At 38.6% G+C, this 10,747-nt stretch overlaps 1 protein-coding gene across 1 annotated transcript; it reads left to right on the top strand.

Annotated features, from left to right (window-relative positions):
- Nucleotides 1-6,194: 6,194 nt before the first annotated feature.
- LOC104421742 (cytochrome P450 714C2) lies at nt 6,195-10,395 on the top strand. Its single transcript, XM_039302806.1, has 6 exons — nt 6,195-6,501; nt 8,484-8,710; nt 8,805-8,942; nt 9,001-9,071; nt 9,208-9,571; nt 9,970-10,395. The coding sequence occupies exons 1-6, from the start codon at nt 6,195-6,197 to the stop codon at nt 10,393-10,395; spliced, it is 1,533 nt and encodes a 510-aa protein (XP_039158740.1).
- Nucleotides 10,396-10,747: the final 352 nt, after the last annotated feature.

Genomic DNA, 10,747 nt, shown 5'->3' with positions numbered 1-10,747 from the left:
TTTGAACCTTGTCCGAAGTGCATCTCAAAAATTGACCCAGCGGTTCTTTACGATTCATGTTAGGACTTTCGTTTACGGGCTTAAACTTGAGATATCTTTTAACGGGATTTACAAATCATCGCATGTCACTTTGCTATAATTTTATGGATTATTGGAATGAAGTTGAATTTGTCAAATTAAAATAAGGAATGATATTAACAAATGGCGAATTAATATTTTTAGTGTAAATTCATTTTAGGCTCTTTCTTATTATTTATTTATTTATGAATTTGAATCAAATTAATTTGATTAAAATAATCATAAAAATGATAATTTATTATATATAAATGTACATTAATATACAATCATAACATTCCTAATATGTTAGAATTCTCTATGTTTTTATAAACATTGTGTCGGTTTGGTGCTACTTAGATTACAATCACACTTGAGTCACTCAAGCACCTTCAATATTGCCCCAAGCTATAATTACACCAAATAACGCACGCAGTGTTTAGCTCCAGAATTTCTCGCGAAATAATTTCTCAATCTCACAAAAGTATTATACATGAATTCTTACCACAAAAAAATTAATTTGCTATCTCACATATGTAAAGATGTAATTGGCGAGAAGACATGCGGCACTAGGATGAAAATCCCACGAATTTTAATCCAAACAAATAGATGTACCGCCACCAGTGCCTTTTGCTTCACGCTCACCTCCAAGACAAAATAATTATATACTTATATGGAGCATGGGATCAATATCCCTCTGAATTCTGCAGGCCAATGTCGGAAACGAACGACGACTTGTAATAGGAAAGGTACATCTCCTGCTTTACTGAATTCTTACCACAAAAATCTAATTTGTTATCTCACATATGTAAAGATGTAATTGGCGAGAAGAAATGCGGCACTAGGATGAAAATCTCAAATTTTAATCCAAACAAATAGATGTATCACCACCAATGCCTTTCGCTTCACGCTCACCTCCAAGACAAAATAATTATATACTTATATGGAGCATGGGATCAATATCCCTCTGAATTCTGCAGGCCAACGTTGGAAACGAACAAGGACTTGTAAAAGGAAAGCTACGTCTCCTGCTTTGCTGATGTTGTCTAGAATATCTTTTATTTTTATTTCGGAAAATCTCAAATAAGGACCCAAAGTGGCTAACAAGTCTCAAATAAGGACCTGAACCCGCCAGCCGGCCAAAATGTTCACCGGCCGGCGAGCGTGTGACATTTCCGGTGGCCGGAATATAGGCAATTTTGTCCCAAAAAATTATAGATAGAAATTAACAAACCCTAAAAACAAAACCTCCAAACTCTTCACATTCTTCTTCTTCCGCTCTTAATCTTTTACGTCCTTTGTCCGCTCTCGTTTGGAGAACCCAAATTCTCTGTTGATGGAGCAAGATCCCTGTCTCCTTGTGTTCCAAACGTATGTGCCCTTCCTCCCTCCCTCCCTCCCTCTCTCTCTCTCTCTCAATTTGAACAAAACTGACCTCGGTTGAACAAGAGTGTGAATCAAAGTGTATGGCGAACCTAAGAAAAGATAATGAAGAATCGAGGCCCTCATGTTACACAAGAGTGTCTCAATAACGAAAATGTGGCTTTACTCAAGATTTGTCTTTTTCGTTGGAAAAAAACGAAGATAGAATACAAAAGAAGAAGATGTGAAGAAATGAAGGTAGGGGTTTCTTGTTATGTTTCAATTCGTGTTCCATTAATAGAAAATTTCCGTGATCCAAGTGAGAGAGAATAAAGAACCGCGAAGATGAAGAACAGAAGAAGAAAAACATGAGAACATGAAGAGTTTTTCTTTTTAGGTCAAAAGAATGTGAAGAGTTTAGGGGGTGGTTTTTAGGGTTTGTTAATTATTTTTTTTGGACAAAATTGCCCATATTCCGGCCATCGGAAACATCACACTCTCACCGGCTGGTGAACATTTTGGCCAACCGACAAGTTCAGGTCCTTATTTGAGACTTGTTAGCCATTTTAGGTCTTTATTTGGGACAACAGTCACTTCGGGTCCTTATTTGAGAAAACAGACTCACTTTGGGTCCTTATTTGAGATTTTCCCTTTTTATTCAAAAGTCATCATATGAACTTTCCTCTTATAATTTCCACCGATGATCCAATGGGATATTCCATTTCCTAGAGTTACTAAAATTGAAGTTCAAACCTTGTCCAAAGTGCATCTAAAAATTTAACAGAATTTACTAATCGTCACATCTCACTTTGCAGTATTGTAGTTTTATGGATTATTAGAATGAAGTTGCATTTATTAAATTAAAAAAATGAATGATATTAATAAATAGTGGATCGATATTTTCAGTGTAAATTCATTCTAGGATCCATTTTATTAATTTACTTTTTTGTGAATTTGAATCAAATTAATTTGACTCAAATAATCATAAAAATGATAATTTATCATGTGTGTGTGTGTGTATACATTTACTATACAATGTATTTTAACATGTCCTAACATGTCGAAATTTTCTATTTTTTATAAACGACATATTGGCATATCATATCGTATTGTGTCGCATGTCAATATCGGTGTTACTTAGCTCACCATATTCACAAGGATTCTAGTGAAAAAAGTTCGTAGAGATAAAACTTCTAGATTTTAAATGATGCAAATGAGAGGGAGGTGAGTCTTATTTAATATCAACCCCTCTAAACAAACAGTGGAGATTCCATTTCCTATTTACCAATTATTCACATTAATTACAAGAATACTCTAGAATAATGTATATTTTTCATGTTAAGCTTGAGAGTATTCTAGAATACTCAAGAAACTCTAGACACTTAGAGACCTCAAGACTCGCCCGATCATCTTAGATAGTTCCTCAATTCATTAGATCTTGAAAACCTCTAAACCATGACATTGCATGTCGGAGTTACAATAGTCGCCCATCAATATTCTGCCTGATCACTTGCGGTAAGTGAACAAGACCGAAGCAAATAAGGTCCATCGTCGACATGCATGCATATCAAAGTCATGTGCTTCAGCGCAGACAAGTGTGCCGAAGGAGTAAAGGATCGCACCAAAGTAAAGTTATGCTTATGCACATAAGACTCGGCCACTAGATCTTCGGATCTACAATGCATCAGTGTTCTAGAAATTAACTGAACAAGAAAATTTAATCATAAATCCTTTGATCCATTCGTCAAACCTAAATTTCTCGATCCGGCACGTATCTTTAATAATGCCTTTTCTTGAGATTTGCATTTGTAAAATATTTGTATCTAGTAGCATGCAAGGACGACGCCAATACATGTTCAGTGGGGCAAGTGCCCCTGCTTCACTTCAAGACTTCTCCTAGTGGAAATTTGGTTTTGTTCCCGTATCTGTTTTAGTCTTCGATCCCATTCCATAATTTAGACATTCACGTTGACCCTAAAATTGTGGATTATTACTAATTAACGACATTGAGTTACAACAATAAGAAAAATTCAGAGTACAAGAAAACAAAAGACATGTTATCTTACATAAAGTGAGATTGGATCTGTCGTGGCAAAAGATCGCTGCAAATGCCAAAAGTTGACATAAATGGATACTTAAGTGCCAAAAGTTACGAAAGTGACACTTATGTGCCAAAATCGGAGCAAAATGGATCTTTTAAATGCTAATCTGGCCAAAATCTAGCCAAAATATTGACGTGCACAATTTCTGGCGAAGTAAGTGCAAAACGGCATCATTTTGCACGCTGACGTGGCTAGACAATGCAAAAACGACGTCATTTTGATGCTAACGTGGAAAAAAAATAATATAAAATTAATTAAATTAAATTTAAAACTAAATTTATTTAAAACATTTAAAAATAAAAATATTAATATTAAAAAAAATTGGAGGCGGTTGAGGGCTGAGCCCTCACCGCCGCCACCGAGAAGGGTCAACGATGGAGGGGAGAGGATCCGGGCGAGGGCTCGCAGGCCCTCACCGCCGGTCGGCCGAGGTTGCCGGCCCCTAGCCAAGGCCCGATGACTCCGGCCGACCCTCTCTCCTCTGTCGTTGGCCCTTCCCGACGGTGGCGGGAGGCGGTGGCGCGAGGGCTTAGCCCCAATCGCATCCCCCTTTTTGTATAAATTTTTTAAAATTTTTAAAAAATTTTAAAATTTTTAATTTTTTTTGTATTTTTGTTTTAAATAAATTTAGTTTTAAATTTCATTTAATTAATTTTTATATTAATTTTACCACGTCAGCACCAAAACGACACCGTTTCGCACTTGCTTCACCGGAAAATCACCACGTCAACATTTTGGCCGGATTGGCATTTAAGTGATCCATTTTGCCCTGATTTTGGCACTTAAGTGTCACTGTAACTTTGACACTTAAGTGTCCATTTGTGCCAACTTTTAGCACTCTAAGGGTTCGGGTGTTGATCTGTTGCGGAAAACGAGTGATCCAATTTTAAAATAGACAGAATAAGGAAAATAGGTCAAATACCATATTTACATGGTTCAGTCGTAGTAACTTATATCCACGGGAAGAGTAATAACAAATTTCACTATACCACATTCAAGTCACTTAATCACTTTTAGTGTTTCCTAAGCCCCAATTACACTCAATAACATGGGAATTTGGTATAAGAATGATTTGAAGTGAAGAGTTGCCAACGTTCAACTCTTCTTTAGTGTAAAATCGTTGGTATTCCCCGCTTGGTTGGAGAAAACCTTACCAATAAAAAAAAAAATTATACTCAATAACACATGCAGTGTTTAGCTCCACAATCTTTGCGAAATAATTTATCAATCTCATGAAAGAATTATACATAAATTTTTACCACAAGAATTTAATTGGCTATCTCACATATGCAAAGATGAAACACATTCAATGACCCTCTAGAGGGAATTTGGTATAAGAATGATTTGAAGTGAAGAGTTGCCAACGTTCAACTCTTCTTTAGTGTAAAATCATTGGTATTCCCCGCTTGGTTGGAGAAGAAAAATATTCACAACTAATTAGGAGGTGTGAGGCGTGTAGGTATCGGCACGTCAAAATAAGGAAAAAAGTTATGGTTGGTGCCTCATTAGGAGATTACTAGGGACAGCCCTCACAGGTAGCTTGCTTGGTTTTCACCTACGATCACTCAACCGACCGTTGACAAGAAGAGGTGCAGCGCCAACATGAAAATCTCAACGAATTTTAATCCAAACAAATAGATGTGCCGTCACCAATGCCTTCTACTTCACATTCACCTCCTAGGCAAAATAATTATATATTTATATAGAGCATGGAATCAATATCCCCCTAATTCCTGTAAACCAACGTTGGAAACCGACAACTTGTAAAAGGAAAGCTATGTATCTAGCTTTGCTCCAGAATATCTTTTACTTTTTCAAAAGTCATCGCATGAACTTTCCTATTATATTTTCCTTCGATGATCTCACGAGATATTCCATATCCGAGAATTACCAAAATTGATGTTCGAAACTTGTCCTAAGTGCAAATGAAAATTTGACTCGGCGCTTCCCTATGATTCATGTCAAGACTTTTGTTTATGTACTTAAACTCAAGACATATTTTAATAGGATTTACCAATTGTCTCAAGTTACTTTTTTAGTATTCTAATTTGGCACCGTTTTAATAATCTTTTAACTTTTAAATCAAACCCTAGAAGCAAGTCTTTACATTAATTTAGGTCAACAAACGCGGTTACGCTTTGCCGATGTTGTCTAGAATACCTTCGATGATCTCCCGGGATATTCCATATCAGAGAGTTACCGAAATTGAAATTGGAAACTTGTCCAAAGTGCATCCCAAAAAAATTAACTTCGTACTTACAATTCATGTTAGCAACTTTCAACGGATTTACCAATCATCTCATGTCACTCTTATTCTAATTTGGCACTGTTTGAATAATCTTTTTAACTTTTAAATCGAACCCAAGAAGCAGTTCTTTATATTAATTCTGGTCGACAAAGGCAGGCGCAAAGAAAAGGTCTGCTCATTATTTATTTCTTGGTCAGACATCTTCCCATTGGTTTGCTAGCATCATTTTTACCATCTAATTTACTAACTTTGTCTTTTCTTTTTCTTTTCAATTTATGTATATCTAAAAAAAAAAGATCAGGCCGTTATAAATTCAGGCCTCGCGCGCTCAAACATAAAGCCATCCAAACTCCACCCCATTTAACTCACCCGGGAGAGAGAAAGAGAGAGAGAGAGAGAGAGAGAGAGAGAGAGAGAGAGAGAGAGAGATGGAGCTGCAAGTGTTGAAGCTCGTCTTCACAGCCTTCACGGTCGTGTTCCTCGGCGCTGTGATTCGGGTTCTCGACATCATGATATGGAGGCCACAGAGGCTACGATCGAAGCTCCGGGAACAAGGCGTCCGAGGTCCTCCGGGTTCTTTCCTCATTGGGAACCTCCGTGACATAAAGATAAAGATGCTTCGATCGCATTCCGCCACACCCTCGAAACCACCATCACAAGAAGATGAGCAAGCCTTAACGCACGACTGCTCCTCCGAGCTCTTCCCATCCCTAGATTGCTGGAGACAAAAATACGGTAATTTAGTCTCATTCCTGATAAAGTACAACAAGATACTTTAAGTACCACTTGTTTTTTTAAAATGAGACATTTCAATGCCTAATCCAGCAAAAATAGTTTAAGATCCAACACGGCATTTTTTTAATAATATATGGTGTACGTGGCTCACCGGAAGTCAACTCAGCGATGATTTGGCAAAAACAAAGTCATTTTGCCCCATAATTGAATTTTAATATAAATATCAATTAAATAAAAAAAATTAAATGAGAGTTCGCTCACAGCCCAAACAATCCTCCTACTCCTGACATTGGTCTTGAACTACGTCACATGGAAGAATAGATTACACATCATAGCTTAGATAGTTCAAACTATGACTATAACTCCGGATGGAGATAGGCTTGTAACAAAGTTACTGTAGCACCAGTCACTATAGCATTACACAAATCACTATTCATAGTCATTATTCATATCATCTAAAATAATTGCCAGCTGGGATTCCTAGAGCTCGCGTTTATCTCAAGACTTGTGAGCATGACGTTTTGGAGCTTATAAAAGGTAAGGAGGATGCAATGTTTTTGGATAGAGTCTCTTGAAGTAAAGTGTGTGCTTGTCCAAAATTCTCTCTAAAAACTTCTTCTTATCTAGCTTGGTATGATCCTTTGAGAAATGCAGCTCAGTTAGTTAGAAATGTTATCATCTTGACATCATTGAGTGTCTCTATACTCTGAACTAAATTTCTAGGTAGTCTGCAGCCAAAAGGTAGTCCCTAAAGGGCTTGAACATGAGGTTCGCCTACGGTGGGATAGCATACCTACTGCAACTGACCTGGTTTTCCCTAGTTCTAAGCATAGATCCCTTCTCTGGTATCAGAGCCTGGTTTCATTTGTAACTTGATCTGTTCCATGCGCTTAGATGGTAAATCCAGTATTAAGAAGATACCCTTTTCGTTATGGTTGATTTGGATTTTACTGTAGTAACTCTCAATACTCCCGTTATTTTTTCTCCATCCTCATCTTCTTCCTCTTTATCTGACTTTCGTGTATCAAATTCTTCTAAGATTGACTATCTTTATGAAGTCTCTATTAGTGATGATAATAAAATCTCTAAAACCGAGCTTCCACTTATGAACCCCTACACAGATTTTGCTAAACCTTCTTCTTCATTTTCTCCCATCTGCGTTGTATGACATCTTATATGCCATACTCCAAAAGAGGTGAAAAAGTATGTGTAGTTTTCTAAGTTTGATCAGCATCCTACTCCAATTACTAAAAAAGAGCACTTTGTTACTCTCCAAATTCCCACAAAATTTCCCAAACGGTGGACCCAAAAGAGATATTCGCATATCCATTACGGAACTGTGCATCTTGCACTCACCTTTCATGGTGGGAAAGATTTGCCAGTTGTGACTGGAATGGCCTTGTTAGATCTGCAACAAGCATCAACGAGGGCTTGCATAGCCCGCGCCGTTGCCACCGCCCCACCGTTGTCGAGAAAGTGGGCCGTTGGGGTTGCCAACCCTTGGACAGTCGCTGAGGACCCTAGCCCACTACTAGCGACGACCTAGGTTGGCAATAGTGGGGTGGCGGCAGTGAGGGTTGAGGCCCTCGCCAAACATGCTCCATGTTTTTTTTAAAAAGTTTTTTATTTTATTTTAATTAATGTTTATATTAAAATTCAATTTTGGGGCCACATTAGATGCAAAACGACATCTACCCAAATCGGCAAAAAATACGACGTCGTTTTGCACTTATCTCGTCAGAAAAATGCCACGTTAGCAATTTGACAAAAATTTCTTGTGGTTGACTCATAAGTGTTCCATTTTTCTCCAATTTTGATAATTAAGTATATCTTGTGAAAATTTTGGCACTAAAGTATTTCTCTGTACTAAGTTTTGGCACACCAAGTGTTCGCACCTCGTTTCATTCCTGCTCCTCCACGCTATAAAAAGTCATGGTTTTCCTATTCTATTTTATTTAAGTCTATCTTTTTTGGGCATTTAGGGAGTGTGTTCATGTTCTCGGTGGGGAACATACAGATTCTGTACGTGTACGATGTGGAGGCAGTGAGGGAGATGAGCACGTGCACCTCGCTGGACTTTGGCAAGTCTTCTCTCCAGCTGAAGGTGACGGGTCCTTTGATTGGCCAAGGCATTTCGAGCTCCAATGGTGCCCATTGGGCTCACCAGAGAAAGATTCTTGCTCCAGAGTTATACGTCGACAAAGTTAAGGTGATCTCAAAAGCGCATACTCTCTCTCTCTCTCTCTCTCTCTCTCTCTCTCTCTCTCTATTTGCACATGAACTCCCTTTATTCTCTTGTGCAGGGCATGATAAAATTGATGGTGGAGTCTTCAATCACTTTGGTGAATTCATGGAGTGAAAAGATTGAGAAGGAAGGAGGAGTTGCTGAGATCGAGGTTGACAGCCACTTGAGGAGCTTTTCTGGGGATGTGATCGCAAAGGCATGCTTCGGGAGCAATTTTGCCAAGGGACAAGAGGTTTTTCAGAAGCTGGGTTTAGGTAAATTTGGGAAGAGATCTCGAAGAAGAGATCTCCAAGACAGCCTTCTTCTTTGCAATCCCTGGGTTTAGGTAAATTGTGGGAATGAATTGCTGAATAAAAAAAAGAAAAACTCTTTTTTATGGGAATGAAAAGGATCTTTTATTTGTGAACAAGTTGAAAGGAAATATAATATTGTGAGTATTAAATTATGGTAATTCCTTCCAGATACTTGCCAACCAAGAGCAATAGGGAAATATGGAAGCTGGAGAGGGAGATTCGGTCCATAATCCTAAAGGTGGCGAAGGAACGAAAGAAGACAGCCCCAGAGAACGACCTGCTTCAGATGATACTGGAAGGTGCTGAGAAAAGCGGCAAGCTGGGACGTGGCGACCTGATGGACCGTTTCATCGTGGACAACTGCAAGATCTTCTACTTGGCCGGCTACCAGACGACTGCCGTCGCAGCCTCGTGGACGCTGATGCTATTGGCCTCGAACCCGGAATGGCAAGCCAAAGTACGCGAGGAGGTCGTGCAAGTGTTGCGTGGCGGCCAATTTCCTGATGCTGATGCCCTTCGGAAGATGAAAACGGTTAGTGAGAACGTACATAACACGAACTGTTTACAATGCATATGCGGTGCGGAATGAGTTTCTTGATTGGAAAAGGGAAGGAATTCATTCAAATAGGACATTTATATATCAAACACATACAATGTTACAATTTCAAAATTTACTGCAATTAGGCTATTAACTATTCCGACATTTAGAATTTGTAGTTTCAGGTATATTGGCGTATCTCGATTTTGAGATTTCTGCACACAATGTAGAATCCAAAACAATTGCTGTACTCTTAATCACAGATTTATAGTTATATATGTGAGAGGAGAACTTATATAGTCAAAACAAACAAATGGTCCTAACAAATAAATAATCTTTTCATCATCAACAACCATTGACAAATTAATCCGACTTCATGTTATTGATTGCAGTTGACGATGGTGATTTATGAGACACTACGTCTTTACCCACCTGTGGCCCTTTTTGCAAGAGAGACGCTTGAAGACATGAAGTTTAGGAACATCCAAGTCCCAAAAGGTGTCAACATTTGGATCCTCACCGTGACCCTCCACCAAGACCCTGAGATCTGGGGGCCCGACGCTGGCCGCTTCAACCCAGAGCGGTTCGCCAATGGTGTCCCCAAAGCGTGTAAGCTCCCGCACACGTACTTGCCCTTTGGGGCCGGGCCTCGCTCGTGTCTAGGGCAGAACTTTGCGATGATGCAGCTGAAAGTCCTCCTTTCGCTCATAATTTCCAACTTCTCCTTAGAAATCTCGCCCGAGTACAGACACTCTCCGGCTCTTACTTTGGTCATAGAGCCTGAATTTGGAGTGGATCTTATTGTACGGAGACTCTGACCTTCAAAGACAATACTCTAGATGTACTCTTATTAGTGTTCTACTTGTCTTTTCTTGAGCTTTGGTAACTAGTTTTTTTTTCTTCCCGAAATGGTCAATTCTGTGTTATTGTATTCCTTTGTAGTTTGATATTCGCATAAATTCTGCACACCTTTTTTAATAATGACATCTAGTTGGTTGGTTAGTTATATGTCATATTGTTAAGATCCGGCATGTAAGGGTGTTAGCCTATTAAGCAAAAGTAGATATACTCGGGAGCATTTAAATGTAATCATAAGTTGGGAACCAAGATGTAAAAGATACAAAATTCAGATAAATGAAGGATCATATTGTCCTTTCAACGGATGAAATT

The sequence above is a fragment of the Eucalyptus grandis genome, chromosome 10 (assembly GCF_016545825.1).
Source record: "Eucalyptus grandis isolate ANBG69807.140 chromosome 10, ASM1654582v1, whole genome shotgun sequence".
Taxonomy (NCBI): domain Eukaryota; kingdom Viridiplantae; phylum Streptophyta; class Magnoliopsida; order Myrtales; family Myrtaceae; genus Eucalyptus; species Eucalyptus grandis.
Note: the sequence above shows the minus strand (reverse complement) of the source record. Positions and strands in the feature narration are given on the sequence as shown.

What these genes read in the sequence shown, in the direction of transcription:
- LOC104421742 (XM_039302806.1), top strand. Translation starts at nt 6,195, where the DNA reads ATGGAGCTGCAAGTGTTGAAGCTCGTCTTCACAGCCTTCACGGTCGTG. An exon ending in TTGCTGGAGACAAAAATACG is followed by an intron (nt 6,502 to 8,483) that starts GTAATTTAGTCT and finishes TTGGGCATTTAG; the next exon opens with GGAGTGTGTTCATGTTCTCG. An exon ending in TTTGCAATCCCTGGGTTTAG is followed by an intron (nt 9,072 to 9,207) that starts GTAAATTGTGGG and finishes AATTCCTTCCAG; the next exon opens with ATACTTGCCAACCAAGAGCA.